The 23,867-nt window shown below is 44.1% G+C and overlaps 1 protein-coding gene across 1 annotated transcript in view; it reads left to right on the top strand.

Annotated features, from left to right (window-relative positions):
* The window catches only part of HS1BP3 (HCLS1 binding protein 3), a 53,249-nt gene that overhangs the window by 16,867 nt on the left and 12,515 nt on the right, over positions 1–23,867 (top strand). Inside the window, exon 4 of the mRNA XM_086461616.1 lies at positions 744–954. Within this exon, the coding sequence (XP_086317742.1) occupies positions 744–954 (211 nt within the window). The remainder of the gene's footprint in view (positions 1–743; positions 955–23,867) is intronic.

Below are 23,867 nucleotides of genomic sequence, written 5' to 3'. Positions count from 1 at the left end.
TGGACACTGCCAGGGAGGGGGCAGCCACAGCTTCTCTGGGCAATCTGTTCCAGTCCGTCACCACCCTCGTCATAAAGAATCTCTTCCTTACATCTAATCTAAATCCACCCTTTTTCAGTTTAAAACCATTACCCTTTGTCCTATCACTACATGCCCTTGTAAAATGTCCCTCCCCACCTTTCCTGTAGCCCCCTTTAAGCACTGGAAGGCCACTATAAGGTCTCCCTGGAGCCTTCTCTTCTCCAGGCTGAACAACCCCAACTCTCTCAGCCTGTCTTCATAGGGGAGGTGCTCCAGCCCCCTGATCATCTTTGTGGCCCTCCTCTAGACTCTCTCCAACAGGTCCATGTCCTTCTTGTATTGAGCTCCCGAAGCTGAACACAGCACTGGAGGTGGGGTCTCACCAGAGCAGAGTCGAGGGGGAGAATCACCTCCCTCAACCTGCTGGTCGTACTTCCCTTGATGCAGCCCAGGGTATGGTTGGCTTTCTGGGCTGCAAATGCGCATTGCTGGGTCATGTTGAGCTTCTTGTCAACCAGCACCCCCAAGTCCTTCTCCTCAGGGCTGCTCTCAACCCATTCTCCGCTCAGCCTGTATCTGTGCTTGGGATTGCTCCGATCCATATACATGTGGAAAGAGTTTCACAAAAGCTGATCATGTCCTTCATTCGCCAAAGCGAGCCATCATAAAAAATGGTTGTTATCCTGTGTAATCAGTTTTGCATCTGTTACTGTATTTTGCAGGAACAAAATCTACTAGTGCCATTGACTTCAAGGGTAAAAACATTCCTGATAACAAGGAGAAAGAAGATGAAGAAAATGAGGCGTTGGATTTTTTTGAAGAGGAGAAGACGCCTGACTTAATCTCACAGCTTTCATTAGTGGAAAATGCCAAAAAAGGGGAAAAAAAAGAAGAAGAGGAGGAAGAAGATTTAGACCCTCTTGGTATAATCAGGTATGGCTGATAGTGCCTTTGTTATTTAGTTTTTAACCTAGTTTTCTAAACAAATAAGGCTGTTCTGTGTCACTGTCCATTCATCCCAACGTCTTACAATGTCAGTCACTTTCAGCTGAGTTTCACAGAGGAGGAGAGGCCTCTGTGATTCATTAAGGAGGTGCCTCTGTAGAGGAAAGACTTTGTAGTGCCACTTTAGTGCGTTCCTCAGGAAATCCAAGTGACAGAGGGACATCATCCATGTCTTGATAACAGTCTCGGCTACAGTAGGCACTTTACTGGACACTACAGGGTCCCACCACAAAACATAAAGCCACCAAGGTCCATTGGTTGTGCCGTTCTGCAGTACGCTGGTGTTTACAGGTCTGGAACTGCTTTTGAGCTCACTTGTGTCTACAAGAAGGTAAGGTTATAGCAGTGTAAAGACCAAAACAGCCAACATTTCAATCACGATGTTCACAAATGGACTTTTCTTTCTTTTTTCCCTTATCTGAAGGTGTCACACGCTAAATGCCGCTAAGGCATAAGCATTAACAGCTTGAGAAACAGTAACTGAATCGAAGCTTGCTGTTGTTGGTATCTGGGTTTGCTTACCTGTCCCATAATTTTCAGCCAGTTACTTTCTTCTCTTCAAGATGGAATTTCTCATGTAATTCTCCAAAACATTTTAACTACTGAAGCCTGGAAGCAAATCTAGTTTCTCAGTGGCTAGGATCATGTGTAGTGACTACTTTTTTTTAGGCTGTCTCAAGCTTTTGGATGCCCAAGTAGAAAAGGCTTAGCTGTTCTTGATCTTCAGTAAGCACGACTGACTCAACTGAATTGTTTCAGCCACCCACAGTCACCAGCCACTACTGAATGTTCTTTGTCCTGGACCCAGACAGTGCTTTCAAAATGCTTCTTCATAGCAATAGACAGGAACTGATAGTAACAGGCCAGAGCCCTCTCTTGGTGTTTCCCAATTACCTTGAATCATTTCCAAGGGGATCATTCATTCCAGGCTCTGAGCTGGAGTCTCCCACACTAAGTTGGGTCAACTACAATGATTAATTCTGGAAGCACCGTTTGGACTTTGCTCCTGCTATTATAATCAGATACAATTGTTGATGTCCAGATACTGTCCTTTTTACTTGAAATATTTAATCCTTTACATATCACCACAAAACTTTAAATATTATTCTTTTGACAAAGCATGTGCTTAATTACTCATCATCGAAATTATTTTTTTGCTGAAGAAGAGTTTAAAGAAGTTAAATAACTATTTACAATGAGAATTTAGATACAGCAGTACTTCCCACAAAATTGTTCTTAGTTGGTAAGGATACAAATGAAGCTGTCCTTTTTTGGGTAGGAAAATGATCTATTGGGTTAGCAAATGCAATGTTTTATTTCCTGACTTACAACAAGTAGAAGCTGTAAAGAAATAGCTGTGCCAAAACAAACAAGAAGTTTGTTTTTCTCCTCTGCACAGTTTGACATAGCATTTGAAAGTCTTGATTACGTTGGTCTTTTAATGCACTGAAGCATGACAAGATCTGGTATTTAATCCTCATTTAGTTTATTGTTTCCATTCCTCTCGAGAACGGAATTCTTACTGAATCAGAGTAACTTCGTTTATATAAGAAGTATGGTCTTTACTGGTACAGAGCTGCAGTATGACATGTTCTGCAGTCAGATGTTTTTCACTCTAAACCAGTGCTTGGCTATCTATAAAAAAAAAAAAAAATCTCCACATGTATTTATTGTTATTTTTGTAAATCTCACATTTACGGTGTCGAGGCAGAAACATGAAAGTGGAAATGAGAATCCTGAATCTGATTTTACATCGCTTCTATTCTCCTGTAACTCACCCTTCTTCCATGGAAGATATTTTAAATTCACACCGATGGAGATCAGATCGGACATAAGCATTGTGTCCTAGCTTTATACCATCTGGGAATAGGTGTCTGGGTCAGAGGCCGAAGGCAGGAGCTTAGCCGTCAGCGGATGGCATTTCTTGGGCAACCATATTAGGTCTGCACCCATTAAAACGTTAGATGCTGACCTGCTTTAAAGAGGGGGTTTGCAGGCCTCGCAGCTTTAGTGCTTCAGATGTGCTTGAAGTTACTTTGGGATGGGAATGAATAAAAAAGGAGGCGATGGAGACTGGATAAATATGTTGAGTAGTAAACTGCTCCCTAATGCCTAGTGGATTCAGGTTAAAAAAAAAAAAATCCATGATCTTTTCCCTGTGAAAAACCTTTGAAAAGATGTAAAGTCAGCACTGAAACAAGCCAGTCCATTTCAGGCAGTGTCAGTGGCCAGGGTGCTTTGAGCAGCAGAGCTCTGGCCTAAATTGAATCATGTGTTTGGCATAATCTTACAGGGTTTTTTCTCTCTGGATGGGGATGAAACTGCTCCAGTAGCACAGGCGTCCATATGTTGTCAGCATGCTTCATTTGGTAACAACTTTTCCTCCTGGGCCAGAAGGCTGTGACTTGGATTTGGCCCAGCACTGCTGCTATGCTGCTGAGCCACCAGATATCCAGATAAATATACTGGCCTTGGGGGTAAAATGCTTAACTAGGGTCTTTTTTTCTTGTTTTCTGTTGCTGGTGATCATCCAGGTGGAAGCTCGTAATGGTCTGGTTCCTTTTGCCTGGAGGAGACATCCCAGTTGTGCTCATTTCTCTGCCTCCCATTCAAGGCTGTGTCTGAGCTGGTCTTTCATGTCTCGTGGGCCACTCACTTGCCAATTCTGCTCTTCAGCTTTTGTGGGTATAAACGATGGTCTAGAAACTTTGTGTTTCTCTGCTGTATGATTCTCCTGCCTAAAAGCTTGCTTTCTGTGTTGGCAGGGTGATCTTGGGCCATCTCTGGGATTCTTAACCACAGAAAGACTGCGTTTTTTCTTGTCCAAATCAGGGACATTTCAAAAACTGTAATACATATTTCTGATTAAGTTTCCAGGTCTTAACACCCCTCCTCCTTTTTTTTTTTTCCCCATAAATAATAAGGTGCTCAAAATTAGGTTACATTTGTGGGGTGCAGTGTTGAAATTCATTTGAAATATGTTCTGTAGGGGTGTGCTTTCTCCTCTTCATCCACTGACATTATTGAGAGTTTGGAGTATTGTTCCAGTACCAGTGTATTGTCACCAGTTATTCTGCAAGTTTTCCTGGATATTTTCAGAAATCTTTTCAGCTTTGGACAGAATATATAGGTCTTGTAAGAACAAACTCTCCTAACATTGAGTAAGGTGGTCCTTTAATGTCATCTGTGCAGCAGGGAATGAGTATTAGTGTACTCACTTTTGTAGCAGTGGCACATTTCTGTCTCTGTTTCATTTTTCTTGGCACTCTTACTGTACAGTGACTTGTAAGTCACAAGGCTCTCATAGCCAAACTATATTTTTTAAAGTTAGCATCTCTTTTATTTATATATATTTTTTTTTTTTTTTTTATGGTAAGCTACGATCATTAGAATATCCATTTGTTGAAATGCTTTAATTCCTTTATAAATGGGAAATCAGATATGTATTTTACTCCACACATAGGGACAATATTAGGTATATTGACTTACTTTTGTGTATTGTTCTCCTTAAAGTGAGTGCAATGCCACTCTTTGTCACTCTTCTCTAAATCCATCTATCTCAACATTTGCAGATAGATATTTTTAAGTGCTTAGTAGGCTATGATGGTGCTTTGACAATATACCTGGGTTTTTAGAGGTGCAGTATCTTTTAACACTGCTGTCTTTTAAAGGATTTTCCTCATAAATTGCAAAATAGTACTGTGTGGCTAGTCACAATTGCAGAGGTTTCTTCAACTGAATGCCTTCAGGAATGAAAGAAGCAAGAATAGTAGATCTTAAAGAGGCTAATCCTCTTAAGGGAAAGGCATGGAAGACAGCCACAAGATGGAGGAGCTATTCACCCACAGCTAGGATATCCTTGATGATACTGCTGAAAATTCTGCAGTGGAAAAAGGGGTAATTTGCCAGTGGTTTGAGAGATTCACATGAAGAGAGCTGTGTGAAGCAGGAATCCGGAGCAGCATCAATGCGTGTTAGCTCAGCTGTGTGTTGGCTGGGGCTGAATGGCCATGTTTATACCATTACATTCCCCTGTCCTCCAAATTCGGTTTGCTATGTCCAGAATGCCTGCTGGCCTGTGCTGCCTCCTGGGCTGTGATTAGGATGGTTTAGGAGAAGGCAGGTTGTCCCATGCCAGGGGAGTACCGGGGACTGTCCGAACAGCTGAATTGTTGAACTGAGCTCCAGTGTTCAGGCCTAGGGTGTGAAAGAATTATTAAAAAAAAATAGTAAGGCCCTGAACTCCCCTGCCCACAGGGGTTAGCTTTCTGCCTGCTGCTGTGTTTGCTCCCAGTGTGCCCTGAGGGTTCCCTAGGGTTTTGCTTTCTGGAGGGAATTCAGGCAATCAATTGTGGATTTTTTTATTTGATCCCAGAAGGGTCAAGTTAGACATTTCTAGCTCTGAATCTTAAAACAATTTAAAAAACACATCATAGTAACTGAGTTGGGTTTTGTCTTCTCCCTCTGTGGATGAACTCTGTGGTTTTATTGTTTGTATGTTGAAGCCAAGAGCTTCAGCATCTCTCTCCTCTCGCTCTGTACTGAATTTAGTACTTGTATTCCGTTTACTCCAATAAATCTGAGACAGCAACTGATTAAAATGACTCAGAACCAGCTCCTCTGAACAAAGCAGCAACAATTTTGCAAAAGGAGCGTGGCTGCTTCATGGTTTAAAGCATGCAGCAGCCCTTTCAGTGCATGCGTTTCTTCAGCTGCAGTGAACTTCTGAGGTAATATTTGTTCACTGGCTTGGGAGAACCCACCTTTTCCTGTGCTTTCCTTTCCTGTCTGCATCAGCTCTCCGCAGCCCTCGCTGGAGCCTGTCCACCACACATGATTCCCTCCCTTCCGTCCTTTTCCCTTTGCCATCCTAAACCTTTCAGTGCCCTAGGTTTTTCCCGGCAAGCTGCACAGAGCCCAGAGGTGGGTATTCCCCAGGCAAGAGCTCTTCTCTGGCTTTGTGGGTCCTGGAGACTTTCTGTCTCCACTCTACCTTTGCTGTTATTTCAGAGGATTTCCTTTCGTGGCCTCTCCTCATCCAAATTTCTGCCTTTCCGGAGGAATAAAGACACGTGGGTAGGTGGAAGCTTTGCATTTGTTGTGTTTAAACGCAGATACAGCTAAGTCCTGACAATAGTTAGGAAGGGCTGGGGCTGGTGAGGGCTGACCTTTTGGGGGCCTGCTGCCAAAAGTTTTTAAAAGCCTTGTAGCTAGTAGTTGCCGGTGTCAAGCTCAACCGTCCCTGGTGCCCGAGGTTTGCCATTGCTGGGTTTAGTTGGTGGGGAGATTATTAAATGACTCAAGGCCTTTCCTGGTTGCAGATGAAATAGGCGGTGGCTTTGAGAAACAGACTGGCAGGGAAGGAGCAGCCAAGCAGCCAGCCCTGGCCTTGCCAAAGCCCCACAGAGCTGGGCTGGCTGCAGGAGGAGGTGGGTTGGCACACACCTTCATGGGTTGCCTCTTACACCTTCATATCTCCCAGCCCCCTAATGGCGGCCGGGCTAGAGTTTGACTCCAGAGCGGTTCATCCCAGTGCTCTCTTTCCTTTCCTTCCCTGTTGCAGCAGAAGAACCTAGGATGACCTTAGCCTTTTGTCTTTGGGGGAGAAATGAGTGGCAACGTTTCATCTTGTTTCCTCTGCCAGAAACCTTGGGCTACTGGGAATGGCTGATGAAGAGACAAATCTGCTTCAGGGGAGTCCTGCATTTAGCATCTTTCCAAGTAGTTTTATTGATGGAGTGCCCAGAGCTGTAACATAGAGTCATAGAATCATTAGGTTGGAATAGACCTCTGAGATCATCAAGTCCAAGGCGATGGCAGTGTTCTTGGATTTTCACCTCCAAGGAAGAGAATTTCTGCAGGCTGGAGCAGTATCATGGCACAGCTGCTGCCTGCTGGGCAGATGGTTGGGAGCAAACTTGTCAAAATGTGTGTTCAGCTGCTGTGCCTTCTGGTCCTTGGTTGGCAGATTTTACTCCTGCCACTCTTCAGGATGCCACTCCTGAGGCATCCTCCTACTCCTCAGCCAGTTGTAAATTTACTACTGGCTTTTGGTCTAGCCATGTAAGTGCATGACTTCCCCTCTGAATCCAGCTGGATCCATACACAGCAGTAGGAGCAATTGTCTGTCCTGGTCAGCTGAGAAAGACTGAAGGTGTCAAAACATCAAAGAAGAGAGAAGACACAGGTTATTTTTTCTTTAATGAAATGCAGATAGTTAAAACAATGAACAAGAAAAGAAAGAGCGAGCTTTGTTTTCCTAGCAGCATGTGTATCTGGGCTCACAGCTGTGAAGCCTTCAGAGATTTAAACAGGCAGATCTTTATTTTCTGTCAGTTGTTGAGTCACAAGCTTAGGTTGCAAGGCATGCTCGACCGTCACTTTGCCAAGTGACACAAGTATTTGTCACAATTCCAATCCAGCTGCTGTCAGGTTGGCGACTTGCAGAATCCCAGTAAACAGCCACGTTGGTCTTCTACTGAAACATTTCTGACAGTTTTTAGTTTTAGTTTTCCGAAAACTAAAGACATAGTCTGGTACAGCGTTCTTCCCCATCACAGAGAGGAAAAAGAAGAAAAGGCAGCAAAAAGTCTGTATTACCCATCCAGTTAAAGGATAAGCCTCACTTTTCGTTAATTGTCTGCTCTCAACCCTTTTTAGGGTCAAGCATATAGCCTCCCCTTGGCTAGGGAGTAAAGCAGGATGGCAGGGATGCTCTCCTTGCAGGAATTCAGTCCCTCCAGTTTGTCTGTCCTGAACTTTTTTATGTTTATAGGTGCTTTCTGGGTGTTGTTTTCCCATGCAATGGGCTTTCCTTTCTCTTCTGCCTCTAATCCCATCTCCTGAGCACAGCTTCCCACATGTTTCTTTCCTGCAAATCTTGCTGTCCCCACCCAGATGGAAGGTTGAGGGTGATTGAAAGAAAACCATGGAAAATGAATCCATGTTTAGCTATTGAATGTCACAGAATCATCCATATTCCTTCTGTGTTGTGCCTTCTGAGTGGAAGAAACGTATTCACTTGGAATATGTTTTCCTTGGGAGAACTCTACCAAGGCCTGTGTGGCGCCAAGTGGTGGAACTAAGCACCTTTTCTAGCTATACTTTCCAGCCAGGGGAGTCGAGCTGGATGTGTGAAGGACTCAGCCCTCTTCTCTCGTTGCTGTTCTGTGGTAGCGCTAACTGAATGTAAGTGCACTCAGGAAAACTGAGATTTTCTGGTACTCCTGGGCTTGTACTTGGCATATGTTAGATCCATAAGCAGGCCTTCAGGAGAGCATATTTGACAGGTGGTTGCAAAAACTCTGCTGCTATGTCCACTTCTGACAATCAGCAAGAACTGTACCTTGGGATCTCTCAGGGAGGTTTGGAGAGGAATGGATGCATAACTAACAGATCTAAAGTTGGCTGCTCTGTGTTTTGTTTTATTCTGGAGATAGTCACTTTGCTGACCTGAGGAAAACTAGTGAGAGTCCTCCCCCATGCCAGCATCGTCATTATCTGCATTCATATTTCCTGGTCTAGTGTTGGATTTTTGGTCCCGTAAGATTATGCAGTCATTATTTCCTCGGGTTTTATGTTGCATGTTGAAGCAATTGCCTTGGTTAAATTCAGTGGTGAGTTTCTGTCATGGCTGGCTTGAGTGATTCCAGTACATGCACAGCTGGAACATGAGGATCATTTAGGAAAGAGTTTAAGTAATTATTTTAATGTGCTTCATTTTCTTTCTGATTGGAACACTGAATATACTTTAATGGGTTTTATAAATAGTAAATTTGTGTTTATACCATCATCCTAAACCCGAAGGACTGCAAATCACTCTATAGTCTGTGTAGTGTTACAGCTGTGTATGCCATCCAGCGGTGTTTTCAAGCAGAACACAAATGTAACTACACCTGTGGTAAAATGCAGCAAGGACTTAATAGCTTAGTGCAACACTTCCTTGCAGCATCAGACAGTAAGTGAAGAACACGTAATTCAACTGGAAATGCAGGGGGAATTGCTCGGATGTAAATGTAAATACCCTGCTTGGAATTTGACCACCTTGCTGAAGTAGATATGCCTGCTTTTAAGAAAGTTGTCACAGGATTTTTAATAGACCTGGTTCATTGTTTACGATGTATTAAAGCAATAAAACTTACCACACACTTCTGTATGTAGAGGAATTGTAGAGCGATGTCAGGGAACTGTAATGAAATACCATTGCCGCTAGCTGGCACCAGCTTTCAAATAATTCCCATAGTCCTCTGAGTGAACTCTCAGCTTTTGGTTTTCCCGTCCTGTTTAACAGCAATGTGCGGTCATTTGTAGCAGTGCAGAACTAAACAGTCATGAAGGAGTGCAGAAGCTGCCGTGAGCCGTTCTGCAGGCGTATTAAGCAAGTCCTTATTTAATGGAGCTGGGTTCGTAGGAGGCAGGAGATCCTTTAGATGGGATAAATTATAAATTTACAACAACACAGAATCAAAAATGTCCTTTTTTTTTTTTTTTTACTTCTGCTTTGGAAGATGATCGAACATGATGTAATTGGGCAGATTTAAACATGTTTTGTTTCATGGACTTTACAATAATAGGATGACTCAAGTCCTTCATTAGAATAAAAAAGCATTACCTCATCGATTAGCCTGCTCCTTTCACCAAGGCACGGGAAATCTTTAGTCGACAGACGCAGGGAACTGCTTGTAGGTGAGGCAGACTGCTAATGAGGGGTGGATTCAGAGCTGCCGTGTTGCTTTTCTGTTCACCAAGTCTAACAGAGTTGTTTGCTCTAGAAGAAGCTGTCTACGGAGTGAATGTGTGCTCACTTTAAATCAAGATGGGAGACTTGCTTTTCCTTTCATCTGATGCTGTCAGGTTCCTAATTCAGCAGACTTAATAAAACCATTGTTCCCTTTTCCCCGTGGGTCTGCTGCAGAAGTTGCTGTCTTGGTTTCAAAGGATCAAAGAACGGGCTTTTGGAAAACCATTTCTGGAAGCAATCTGTAAAACTTGATGCATGAATTAGCCATTGTAACTGGGGGCTGGTACTAATTAGCACACCTGGGGATCGCATCTCTTGCTACTGCCCCTTGCAGCAGTTGGCCAGACCTGGAGTGAGCTGAAGTGCCAGCAAAAGGAGGAATGTCCTTAAGGACAGACGCACGTGTGGGACTTGGCAGCTCTTCATTCTGCAATTTCTCAGGTCGCGTCACAGTATTTAAAAGTTAGATCTCTGCATTATCCCTTTGGTAAAAGGAATAAACCTGATTTTATGGTTCTGCCTGGGGTAGAGTTTCCCTTTGCGCAGAAATGTGCCATTTCAGATCATTGTTAATGACAATTGTCATTGAAGTGAAAGAAATGCTTTCTATTACCTTCCATAAATTTTGGATAAGACTCAAAACCTTTCTTTCCTTATTGCTGAGATGCCCAGTCCTGTCCAGATCATGGGCGGGAGTAAGATTTATCATCACAGTGAAATACGCAGCTGTGGTAGGTGATTTGACTGCGGCTAAACTAGTAAATAAAAGCCGACAGGAACTGTAGTCTTGCTCTGTGCCAACGAGGATGAAGTAGCTTCTGTCCAACAGCTAAATCCTTCCGCTCCCCAGAGCAATCTGGCCATGTCCAAAACAGGAAGCGCCCTGAGCTTATACTGATCCCTAAACTATGTCCAGGCATCATTTGAGAAAGCAATAATTAGCCTGGGCCAAATTCATGCCAGGAAGGATGCTAAGAAGTCACAAGACCAATATTGTGTACCGTTATCTCAGCCTAAGCCCAGACCACGTTTATTTGCTAGTAGAGACGTTGGCTTTTTGTTGTCAGCAGGGCAGCCTCAAGAAGGTGCATGTTTAGGAGTCAGGACTGGAGCCCTTGGGGCCCTGTAACGAGACTTTTCTTGGTGCAGGCGGTGCTGAGTGTATGGCTGTTAAGGATGCTCTGTGATCATGAAACACCAAGGGCGTTTTGCAGCAAGTATGTAGCTGGCTGCTGTGGCTCCTATCAGCTAGCACTCTTTTAGGTGATGGTGGGCACAGCTCAGGAGCTAGCCCAGGACTGGATGGGTGCAGCCAGCCTGTTTTGGAGTATAACAGAGTTCAGCTGTGTGAACCATGGTGTGTCAGTTGCCTAGGAAGAGGTCTTGACTTGGGTTTTTGCTGTTTTCTGAGGTCTGCTCTCTGAACCATGGTTTTCTGTAATAACTGCTGCTTATTTGGCACAATACACAAACTGGTCAGAGTGGCTTGGATGGAAGATTTCCAAGCTTCTCTCTTCCTTGCTTTATTGCTTTTTGTCTGTTATAGCATCTGAGACGTTCTTGAAGGCATCATTAAACACAAACACAGTGTCATGCCCTCAAAACCACCTTACAACATTATCTAGACCCGTTTGCTAAAGACATCTTATTTTTCATCTGTGTGATGGGTTATCTGCCAGCATAGCCTGTTGCTCTGTACAACAGTCTTGTCCTGGAAACTTGTTCCAGAGTCATCTGTCTTTGTTGTCTTGGCTATGAGTGACAGAGCCATGGCCCCAGCTGTTGCTATATGAAAAAAAGCAAATGCATTCTTAAGAGGCTCCTGAGGGCTAACCCTCACTTCCTCCCTCAGGGGCTGTTGCAGCAAACGCTGACCTCACTGGAGTTGTTTTTATTTGTTCAGTGGTGCTGTCAAGAGACGAGGGCAGTGCCACACAATGCGGGATGCTCAAACGGGAAGGAGACGTATGTGGTCCAGAGCTTCTGGCCAAGGTCTCAGGCAAATTAGTTTCAATTCTTTGTTTCAAAGACATCCTGTTTAGGCTGCAGACAGCTCACTTCTGGTTTTCAGGACCGCGTTTCATTCCTGATCTGTAAAATAGGAGTGCTGGTGTGCCCTGCCATGTAGAGGTGCAGAGAGAGTGAATTCTGAAAGGTTGTGAGGTGTTTGGGGACTGTCCAAACGTTGTGGTCTGTTGGCAATCAGCATTGTTTTAGTTGCCCTCAGGAGGTGGTGGGAGATGTAACCCAGCCTGTTGTATCCCTTACTCTTCATGGAGGAACTTGCTTGGTCTGCCAGTCATTTGCCAGCTGTTGGCAGCACAGCACTGTTGCTCACAGGAGGGGAGCTGTAGTGGTGCCGTCCTGCACTACAAGAGGGATGCTACTGGTGGATATCATGAAGGATGCCAAGGTATCCTTAACCCCTAGAGACAAATGGACAACATTAGACAAAGGACAGTCTCCTTTCTGTTCTCTGCTTATCCGTTCTTCGTGGGAGGGGCTGGTACCCAGGACCCCTCTCAGGGACCATTTCCAAAAGGTGACATGAAGAAGACTACATCAAGTTTGTCTCCGAACACAGTCCTCTGGAAGTATCTCATCAAGCTGTGTGCTCCTTCAAACACCACCACGTGCCTTTGTTCTGTGCCCAAAGCATGTCATAAGCACCTGCATTTCAGGCTGTGACTTTGCAGAGCTCTAGCACAACCCTCACATTATTTCAGGCACTTTGAACTGAAAATCAGATGCAGAATAAATAGTAATTCCATGACACAGTGTAGAACAAGGGAGGACCAAGGCCAAGTGTTTTACAGTATGGATACAGTCCTGCCCCAGCCCTCTTGTTCAGCAGGGTAGGTGTGTGTGCTGCCTCCTGTGCTCATGGCACCTCTGCTGTGGAATTCTGCCAGTCCTGGGAAGGTAGGCAGCCTCAAAACCTTCCCTTCCTTGGAGAGACCATAGGCAGATGTGGTAGATTGACCCTGGTTGTACGCCAGGTGCCCACCAAAGCTGCTCTATCACTCCCCCTCCTCAACTGGACAGGGAAGAGAAAATATAACAAAGTGCTTATGGGTCAAGATAAGGACAGGGAGAGATCATTCACCAGTTACTGTCACAGGCAAAACAGACTCAGCTGGGGAAAATTAACTTATTACCAGTCAAATCAGAGTAGGATAATGAGAAATAAAAACTAAATCTTAAAACACCTTCCTCCACACCCCTCCCTTCTTCTCAGGCTTACCTTTACTGCTGATTTCTCTACCGCAGGGGGACAAGGGATCACATATTGTCTCTACAGCTCCTTCCTCCTCAGGGGGACGATTCCTCACACTCTTCCCCTGCTTCACTGCAGGGTCCCTCTCATAGGAGACAGTCCTCCATGAACTCCAACGTGAGTCCTTCCCCTGGGCTGCAGTTCTTCACAAACTGCTCCAGCATGGGTTGCTCTTGGGGTTACAGGTCCTTCCAGTAAACCTGCTCCAGTATGAGCTCCTCTCTCAATGGGTCCACAGGTCCTGCCAGGAGCCTGCTCCAGAATGGGCTTTCCACAGGGTCACAGCCTCCTTCCGCCATCCGCCTGCTCCATCGGAAGGAGGCTCCTCCACGGGCTGCAGGTGGATATCTGCTCCACTGTTAACTTCCACGGGCTGCAGGGGGACAGCCTGCCTCACCATGGTCTTCACCACAGGCCGCAGGGGAATCGCTGCTCTGGCACCTGGAGCACCTCCTCCCCCTCCTTCTTCACTGAGAGAGGGTGTCTGCAGAGTTGTTTCTCTCACACATTCTCACTCCTCTCTCTGGCTGCTGTTCCACCATAGTTGGTTTTTTTCCCCTTCTTAAATATGTCACCCCAGAGGCGCTACCACCATGGCTGATGGGCTCAGCCTTGGCCAGCGTAGGGTACGTCTTGCAGGCGGCTGGCATTGGCTGTATCGGACATAGGGGAAGCTTCTAGCAGCTTCTCACAGAAGCCACCCCTGTAGCCCCCCCCACTACCAAAACCTTGTCATGCAAACCCGATACAGCAGGTACCAGTGTCCTCCCTTAGGGGTGCAAAGGAAGATGAAGAGAGACAGGAGCGTGGCCAGGAGCTGCAGATAGGAGCCTGGGTGGGCAGCACAGACGGGCTTGGTGAGGGGCACAAGGCAGCTGCGTGAATCAGTACCTGGCATTTTGGCCGTGTTTGGTGTCCTATGTGTTTACAGCCTCACTGATAACATGGTTTTGGTTCTCTGTGCTAGCCAGGTGGCATGTGAAAGGTCTGCTGTAGCACTTCTTGTTATGGATCCAGGTCCTGAAGTGTTCTGGGTCTGTGTTTTCTGTCTCTTTGCTCCAACATTGCCACAACTACTGTAGCACCAGGGAGTAGAAGCTTAAAACACTGTGCGGTTATTTATAATTGCTGCTCCTCTGCTGTCGCGAGCATCATTTCATCACTTTTCCACTAGTCCCTCCTACTGACACAGATTAGTGATGTAATTGCTGCTTCTCCTGTGTATTCAGCAAAAGATCCCCCTTTCCAATCATCAGTTAATTTCTCACATCTCTCCAACCTACTGGATAGCTTAATTGCACAAGATTCCCCACCAGTGTAAAATGGCATAACTTTAATGTGCTTTGAGTCCATTTAGTATTTGTGAGTCAGCACACGGGCCCAAAGGATCGAGTTACTTGCCCAGGTTCGCACCATGAGTCAACACCAGCTAATCCCCAAAAGAGCTCTCCTCGGGCTAACAGAGCTATACACTTGCCACTTTTTGTTCCCTCACAAGCCTGAGCTCTCACGTCGTCAGGGATTTGAAAGGCTGAGACATTTACTGGCATTTCTACCCACAGTCTGTATATCCTGATCCATTTTCCCTGCTGCATCCGTTGTAGCACATGAATCTCCAGCATTTCTAATCCAGCCAGCCCCAAGGGGGATGGATGGCAGTAGCAGATCATCAGGTAGCTAAGTAGGGGCAAGGAGCAGGGTCTGCAATGAATCAGTTGGGTGGATCAGTTGGCTGGTGTCACTTGTGTCAAGTCGTAATTCTCTGGGGATACAAGATGCTAGTTGGAGGCCCCGCTGAGATCATCCATCTGCCATCTCTGAAGAGTGCTGTGGGAATAGCAAGTGTCGCTCTGGGTGAGCTTAACTCTGAGGGATTTTTTGCCAGTTAGGAGGGGAATGATTTTGGTTATGATTTTAGGATATTATCATGGCTGTTAAATAACACTAGCGCTGAGCTGGATCTTGTGCGTGAGCCAGAACACTTGTAAAGACTAATGGTTTCTTCTTTTAGTCACGTGTTTGTGGATTCCTTGCATTTATTGGGTTTCTGTGATTCAGCCCCTGGCCTCGCTGTGCTCCGCAGAGGGTTCTCGCAGTGCTTCCCCGGCTGAACCCGTCCATTCAGTGTGACAGCCAGCTGCTGGGTGCACTGAGCTCAGTGCCCAGCCCCTGGAGTTACTTGTGTTGCAAAAGCTTGTGTGCTGAGAAGTCAGGCCAGTTAGCGATAAAAGCGTAATTAGGAATCTAATTTAAAAAATGTAGAACTATGTCAGCTACTTTTTGGCTTGCAGCAGAAAAAAGCCTCTTGGCAACTGCTGCTGCCTCAGTGCCTTGCTTAGGAGGGAGACATTTGTGTCTCCAGTGCTCCCTGGTGTGACTGTTCCTACACTCTGACTTCCAGCAGTGTCTGCACCATCAGAAGTGGAATTGCTTCGTGCAGTAGGTATATCTGTGGCCTAGGGAATATTTCACCCAGAGCAATTTTATCTTACCTCTATTAAAAAACTAACAACACAGGAAACCTCTAGGCAGCGAAGCTGCGTTTTCTTTCTCTGGAAGAGGTTTTGATCTCGTGATCAGCAGGAGAGGCAGCAGCCGGAGCACAGGGCTGTGTCTGCAACAGCAGGGTCATTTAGCTCTGACAATGTCTCACTGTGTCCTACTCCATTTTATTTCCTGTGGAGCCATCTCTGTGTGCGGTGAGAGGTTTGTTTTACCCATGGTGCAGCAAGATAAAAAAGTGACCTCAGTGAACAGCAAGATGTCGGGGAGGAAAGGCAGGGGGGAGCCAGGCTCAGCCCCATCTTCCCTCCTCGGCCTGTATCATGGAGAAGTCAAGAGCCTGCGCTTTTGAAGCAGTCTGCCTCTGAGTGCAAATCCTGCTTGGCTACCGTGGAATCTGCTCACTGCCTTGGTAACCGGGCCTTCTCTGGCTTTTCATAAGCTCTGTAGATGTGGTGTGACAGGTATGTCAGGCAAAATTTTAGACTGGAACATCATTTGCTAGAGGTTTTCTGTAGGTTGGGGGTGGATCTGTGCAGGTACCAGGCAAAAAAAAAAGAAGGGCACCCTTCAGACAGAGTTTTACATGGAACCTCTAGGATTAGAGAGGCCAGAGGGTTTTTGATGCAAACATCCTCTCTTGCTATGTTATCTGTTTGAGGCTTTTCTGGGCACAGGCAGATAAATACTAGAATCGTGCCCATAGTCTGGGTTCTTGTACCCGTTCTGCTCTTGGATGTGGTGAGAAGGGAATTCACGTGAGGCAGCAGCATGGGAATGGTCTCCTTCTGAGGAGCACAACATGAGGCTGGGAGGATGTCAGACATAGGTGACAGGAGATGCTGCTGGATATGATGGTATTCTGATTGCGAGGAGGTAAAGATTAGGTAACGCAAAACTGAACCTTTGTAAAGGAGATGTGGAACAGTCAGCCTGCTTGTCCTTGGGAGGAGGTGCCAAGCAGTTGCAGGTCTTGCTGATTTGACTTCACCAAGGCCTGTAGTGACAGGACAACTTTAAAACTTTCAGTTTTAAACTGAAAGAGGTTAGGTTTAGATTGGACATAAGGAAGAAATTATTTAATGTGAGGGTGCTGAGGCACTGGAACAGGTTGCTCAGAGAAATTGTGCATGCCCCATCATTGGAAGTGTTCAAGGCCAGGTTGGATGAAGCTTTGAGCAACCTGATCCAGTGGAAGGTGTCCCTGACCATGGCAGGGGGTTGGACTAGGTGATCTTCAAAGGTCTCTTCCAATCCAAACCATTCTGTGACTCTGTGGTTCTGTGATTTAGAGGTGTGAGTGCCCAGCACTTCTGGCATCAACTATTCACATGTGCAGTGCTTTTTCAGAGATTAGCCAAATAAGTCTACAAGCTACAGTGGTATGTTCATGTGTGCGTTTGACTTTTTTCACCATTTTAAAGAAACCAATCACTTCTCCAGAATGGTTGCTGTTTGCATTTTTACTTGCTAGTTCTGAGAATTCTTACCACAACATTGGATATTTTCAGTGCCATCAATTCCCTGGTGAGGCCTTCTTTGTTTGTGTTTGCTCCTGAATCTGTTGAGCATGTGGCAGATAACATGCTCACTAGCTAGGTTTTTTTCACACCCTGTTTGTTTCAGCTTGGTTGACTTTGATTGTGAAGCCGCTCGGGACACTTTGTGAAGAATGTCTCATAAAGGGACAATGTTGGCAGGTTGATTTCATTAAAGTTGTCATATTTATATTCTTGTCATGTCACACGTTTTATTGCTGAGTTATACTGCATGTAGACATCACTTTACAGGCACGCAACACAGTACTTGCCCAAGAATTTGCTTTCTTTGGAGCTACAGGCCTGTAACAATTATTAATTAGTGTAAGAGAATGGATTTTTTTCTTAAGAGTATAATTTCTATGGGGTCAAAACATGAAGCTAGGGCCTGTTCCTGAAAGTAACTCCATTAGCTTGAATAGTCACCTTAAAGGGAACAGATCAAGGAAGAACGTCAAGCAGAGTTTGTTAAGTCCAAACTGTTCATCCTAGTTTTTCCTGATAAAGCTTCCTTTTTCCAGAAAGATTTTATGTTTATTTAAGATTTAACATTAATTTTATCTTTTATTGAAAACTGACCGGTAAACACCCGTGTTTATTTTTGGTGGTCAGCAGTTATAGTTGGTTGTCATTTGTGACTGGCTTCAACCTCTTCCCTTTCTCTTGCTTTGCTAACTTGCTTACTGTTACCTCTACTTAATTTCATCCTTTTTTTTCTTTACCCTTTCTTCTGCATTTTCCCACTTTCCCGTTGCAGCTTCCTGTTTTTCCTTCAGTTACAGCCTGTGGTCTCTTTCAAAAGCATAATTTGACCAACAATAGTAACCTTTAAACTTAAAGCAGAAAAAGAAAAGAGTCCAGAATAGAGCTCTGGAGGTTAAAAGGTACATGATACGCATCGGGGAGAGGATAAGGCAATACTGCAGATTGTGGAGGTGGAGCAAGAAAGTGTCTGATACTGGCCAGAAATTTGTGAAAGTGGATTGAGGAGGGGTGAAAAGGGGAAGTAGGATGATATTGGGCAGAAATTGCCAGGACTACGCACAGGGAAAATAGAAGGTGGTCCAGAAGAGGGAAGCAGAAGAAAAATCAATGTTTCTTTTCAATTTGAAATCAAGACCTACCAAACATACAAATAGAGAAAGAGAATTAGGGGCATAATAAAAGCTGTTTGTACACCAAGCTCTGATGCTGCCATCATCATGCTTGCCTTGTAGCTCTTTTACTAATTCATAGACAAGGCATAATCTTTTCCTCTCCTTGTCCCACCAAAGCCATGGAGAAGAACCAAAAAGAGAGCATTCTGGTTTTGTACCTCCTTGCTTGAAGGTGTCTGAGTGCCTAAGTTAGCATAGAGATAGCTCAGGCTCGCTCTCCACAGAGAAGCAGATGCCTGCAATGCTGCAGTGAGATCCCTGGCCGCAGGAGCTGGAGGATAGGAGCTTCCATTGTCCCGGTCCTGCTTTGGAAGAAAACGGTGGGAAGTTGCAGGACTGCTATGTCAATCCTTGGGTAAGATACCATTATTAACCAACCCTGTAGGCTCATAAAAAGAAAACAGCAGCATGATTCTGGCAAGACTTCAGTAATGAATGCTCTTTTAATTACTTACTGTTTATATCTGAGTATCTGCCTTTCTTTAACTTTACCAAGCATCAAGGCAGTGCTCACCAGCCCATGCTTCTCTTGTGTTGTACTGTTCTAACTTTTCTGATTTCTAAAATGGCTTTAATTTTAGCCTTCTGTAACCTCTCTGAAGTTCTAAAACGTGTTGAGTAGTGACATCCAGGGTGCAGAAAGATACCTGGCCAATTTTTAACAAAACACGTTGGTGCGGGTTATCTGGTATTGCATATTTGAAAATGTGCATCATTAACATGAGTATTAGGATAAGAAGTACTTCACTGTTGTCAGAAACCCTGAAAGTACCATTCTGCCACTTTGCAGATAAACCCCAAAATACTAGTGACTTTTTTTTTGTCTTTTTCACATCATTATTGGCAGCTTTATTGTGCCTGTGTTGTTCTGGACTGGTGTCCTTGCTGTGGTTTAATTTAGTCATGATTATATTTTGAAACTTGTCTTTTGTTGTCTTTAACTTGTTCCAGCAAGTCTCACATTCTGGTCTAGTTTAGAAAATCAAAGGAAAAAGATAAAGAAATTTCCTTTACGTTAATTTTCTTTCTTTGCACTCTACTCTGTAACCCTTGTTTCCCTGCCAGGCATATGAGTGCCTGTGTGCTTTATTAGTTACTTAGTTTTAGGAAATGTTTCTGATTTATGGTTATTGCTAATGAGCTGTATATTAAACAGAAGTTGTCTGTCTGTGGTCTTGTAATCCGTTTTCAAACTATATTGAAAAAGGATATAATCAGAAAGCTTAAGGACAGATTATAAAACCAGCTTGGCTTCTTTTAGGAAGAACAGGTACTCCCGAGTGCTGAACCCTTCAGAAAAATCTCTCCACAAAAGCAGGTCCCTAGATGGGAGCTGAACTCTCGAAAATCTGTTCCTTCAGGCTTTCTTTCCATCTGTTGCTCTGCTGGAACAATAGTCCAAGGCTGGCCTAATCCTGGGGGCTGCATCAGGAGAAACTTTGCCTGCAATTGAATGCTCTTCTTCCAAATGATTTCTAATAGGAGATTTATTCCATCTATTACGCATTATCTTATTTTGGGACATGCCAGTAACTGCAAGTTACTGTAGTGTCCACAAGAAAAAGATACCGTGTGAGGTAAAATATCCCTGCGGCCGACACTTGTCACGGTTGCTTAATGCTTAGCAGTCAGGCTGTGTTGAGCTGACGGGCTTAGAATTTCTATTCGGCATCCGTTGCCCAAAGCGGATGAGAATGACCCCTTTTGTCATGTCTGTCATTATCAGGCAGCTTTGGAAAATGAGCGCTGTTGAATGAAAAGAAAGCTGCAGATGACATTTTGTTTTCTGCATGAACTAGTGTATAGGTTCTTTGTTTTTCAGAAATGGTTTTCAAGAAGATGTGCTAATATTGCTGCTATTTTAGCAGTAGTTCTTTTGTTCAAGCCTGGACGTAGATTTGTGGGAGCTGGGTGTCCGTTTGTATTAGTGAGCTTTTTCCTAGTAAAATCCCGTGGATACCTAAAATATAGGTATGTATATTCCACATAAGTCTTTTTTAATATTACTGTGACATTCCTTTCCTGGTGCATAATCTTATTTCTATAAAAAAGAGATTGTCTTATTTTCAGAATAATAAGTTCTGAAAATTTTTGCCTGTGTGCTGAGATTACATTTACTCTTAATAATGACACATAGTTACTCTGTATAATGACACACTATTTTAACCCAGTAGTGAGCATGGGTTAAGGACTCCTGTCCGTATTGAGCACAATAGACATGCCCTTTGATTTAAGCTATGTGTCACCAAGCATTAGGTCTGGAGATCCAGTATTTCAAAATACAGCTATCACACATACAGGTCTGGAAATCTTCTGACTTTGGAGTGTCTTAGTTATCCTCATCGCTGGTTTCTAGAGCTGACCACAAAGCTTTTCTGCATTATTGATGTGCTAGTGAGACAGGGAGGCTGCTAAACAAGTGACCTACATTGTGTCAGTAAACAATAACATGAGGATTGCGCTCACAAAATGGGTTAGGTTTGAAAGTGAGTGTCTTCTGCATACAGGGTTTTGTTGACATTTTCATGGGTGATTTGAGAATCATTTGGGAGCCAGTTTGGATTTTCAAGTGTGCTAGCAGCCTGACTAAGTGGATTCACATACCCTAATTTTTGATCAGCCAGTTTTGGTCTGTGTCAGTTAGGAGGCTAGTCTTTACAGTCGCTTCGGGGGCAGTCTGGCTCCTTTTGGACTCTGAGCAGAAGACGGTAGTGTTATTTGAGTCATTGTCACAGTGCTTCGTGTATAGAAGTCAGCAAGCTCAACTGGGTAAGTAGGTTCAGCTGAACAAAGGATACATCATCTTTAGGGCTGGTTTGGTTTTTGTTAAGATTTGTAAAATTCACTAGAGTGATGTTCCAAGGTTCACTTGTTTATGCCACAAAGAAATAGCAATGGCACGGGTCATCTTCTGCCAGCTGGATGCAGGTAGTTTCAAAATGTCAGATGCCAGGGTTGTGCATGTGATGTATGAAGCAGGTGCTGATGAAGTGCAGGGCTTGAGTACAGTAATACTTTGGGAAACTAAATGTTCCTTCATTTCTGTCTTCCCAAAAGCCTCTGCATCGCTGCACCAGTTTACTGCACGTGGCACATCGCGATCATTGGATTAACTATCCTTGCAGCTTCTCCTCTGCATCCTGCCAGCATGCGGCTTCACAGTTAGCTCGGTTCCAGCTAACTCCCGGGTCCCCTGCTTATGGGGAGGTAGCAGGAACATATAGAGAGGGGATGAGTGGGAAGGCAGACACACACTCAGGGCAGCTGAAGCTGATTGTGAAACCAGAACCTCAGACAGGCTCCAAACTTCTTACACACCCTTTCCCATCCATTAACCTCTGCTCAGCACAGCCTGGACTGGCACAGCTAAATACAGAACCGTGGGAATCCTGTTTCCCAGTTAGAGACTGACCTCAACAGAGTCCCTGTATGGATATGCTGGAATTACTTGGCAGTCCAACTGCGGCTTCCTTAGAAGGGTAGTGAGGGGAAACAACTTGAAGGCAGAAAAACAACTTCCTCATGTTCCTACTGGTAGCAGTCAAGCCCTGTGGGTTTGGCCCCGTGCCCTGTAACTGCCAATGGAGTCCCCTGGCAAAACAGAAAGTGAGCCAGTGTAAGTGGGCTGGTTTGATCGCTAGACTAAACACAGAGTTATTACCAGGACCTTTCAGTTCAATTAATTTTGTTTTACATGCTGTTCTTTATGACGCTCCTTATGGTTCTCTTCCCTTTCTTCGGTATTTCCCACCATTCTGTCACTTTTTGCTGTAAATACTTTAGGTAACTGTTAGTAAACTCCCGGTTAACTTCACTAGGGTGGAGACCTGTTGCTTGGAAATTTATTGGCTCATCTGTGGAAGTACCTGTGGCATAACAGGCTCTTATGCATCAGGAGAGCTATTGTAACTCTCTGAATGGACAACAGATCTTGTCAAGGGCTTTTTGGCATTCTGTAGGTGGGCAAATCCTCCTCTATATTGTCATTCACTTCTCAAAGCATACTTTGCAAGGCATGAATTATGCAAATAAAGGTTGCTCCTTCCACAGTAGATTGGTTTTATTTGTGTCTACTAATTCTATTTTTAATCAATTTGTAAGCTTTGCAAGACTCAGTCTTACTGTCCTTCTGCTTTTGTTGTTAAATATAACGGCTCTCATTTTTTACCTTTTTCTTTAATATTTAGGTTCATTTGAGTGAGAGATTTCTTACCACAGCTAATAAAGCAATGAATTTGAGTTTCTGTAGAATTCCTGGGTGAAAGCTGTCTGGCATGTACATACAACTTTAGATTTTGTCAGGTTATGGAAGAAGCCTCTTTTACAAATGCTTTAGTTTGAGACAGTTCTTGGAGCTGACCTTTCAAAAGTAGCTCAAATTCAGAAGTCACTCAAGGCACATCCATAATGAATATAAATGTGAAAAAAGCAAGCCATGGAAGTTTCTCCTCCTTTAAAAAGTAGGTTTGTATTATAAATACTTCAGCAAATCAGTTGCTGACAACTGCAGATACCTTTAGTGTATTGAATAGGGTATATTTCCAAATAAGGCCGTATTTAAGTTCTGCATGGGGCTTGCTCTTAGGCCTCTGAAGTGCAGCATTTCCCATTGCTAAGAGGTGAAGTGGTGGTGGCAAGGTAATATCGTCCATGAGTTCTATTTTGGTGATAATAAACTTGTGAAAATAAGTGGAAGTAACTGGACTCCACTCTTTGGTGTGCAGCTGTAATCGGAAGAGGGTTTTACAAGATTCTTTAATGTAGTTGGAATGTATGTGTAATCTTTTGACCTTGTTCTTAGTTTTTGATGACTATGGCATGTTAAGTGCTGATAATTGGGTTTGCTGTAGGCTGAAACCTGACCTGTTCTCTGCAAAGGAGAAGATCAGGTCTTCTGTGGCAAGAGGCACTGAAAGGGGCTACCTTAGAAATTGCAAGGCCATGACTGCTATGAGTAAGGATCTCTGAAATATGACAGTTTCTTAGGAACGACATGCTGTCCTAAGGAATGCTTGTCTTCTGCTTAGTTTGAATTGAACTTTTCACCCAAAGGTTTTGTCCCGTTCTCTAAATTTTCTTTCTTATGCCATCCGGTTTGTCTCATAACTCAAGCTGCCATACTGTGAAAGCTGCCTTGTAGGTTCAGCTAGTGGAACATGATGCCTAGGTATGAGAGTAAGAGGCACATGCTTTTCACTCTGTTCTTGGAAGGGGATTCAGCTCTCCTTGTTTAAGCCATGTGCAAATGAGGCCTCTAATCCAAACTAGTGTTTAGCTTCCTTCTCCAGCCAGTGGGGAGAGGAGGAGGTCTTCAGAGATTTATTGTGTCTAAATATCAGTGTTCGAAATAGATGGAATTAATTGTCTCATGAAGATGTATGTCTCTTTCCACTGACTAGAGAAGAAGCCTAAAAACTAACTTGGTCTCACTGGCAAGTTTAGAAGACTAAATTTAGAGGAAGCTAATCCTGTCCTTTGTTCAAGCAACTACTGAGTGACATTTGTAAGTTCTGTAAATAGCAGACTGTCCAGACAAGTATCCCAGTTCCTGCTTGCTTTGACTTAAAGGTAATGTAGTCTTCATATCATGTTTCCTCTGGGGAGGATAAGAGGCATGTCCAACACCT

Source organism: Leptosomus discolor, chromosome 2 (genome assembly GCF_034619465.1).
Source record: "Leptosomus discolor isolate bLepDis1 chromosome 2, bLepDis1.hap2, whole genome shotgun sequence".
NCBI lineage: Eukaryota > Metazoa > Chordata > Aves > Leptosomiformes > Leptosomidae > Leptosomus > Leptosomus discolor.
The sequence above is the reverse complement of the archived record's forward strand: the minus strand, read 5'-3'. Positions and strand labels throughout refer to the sequence as shown.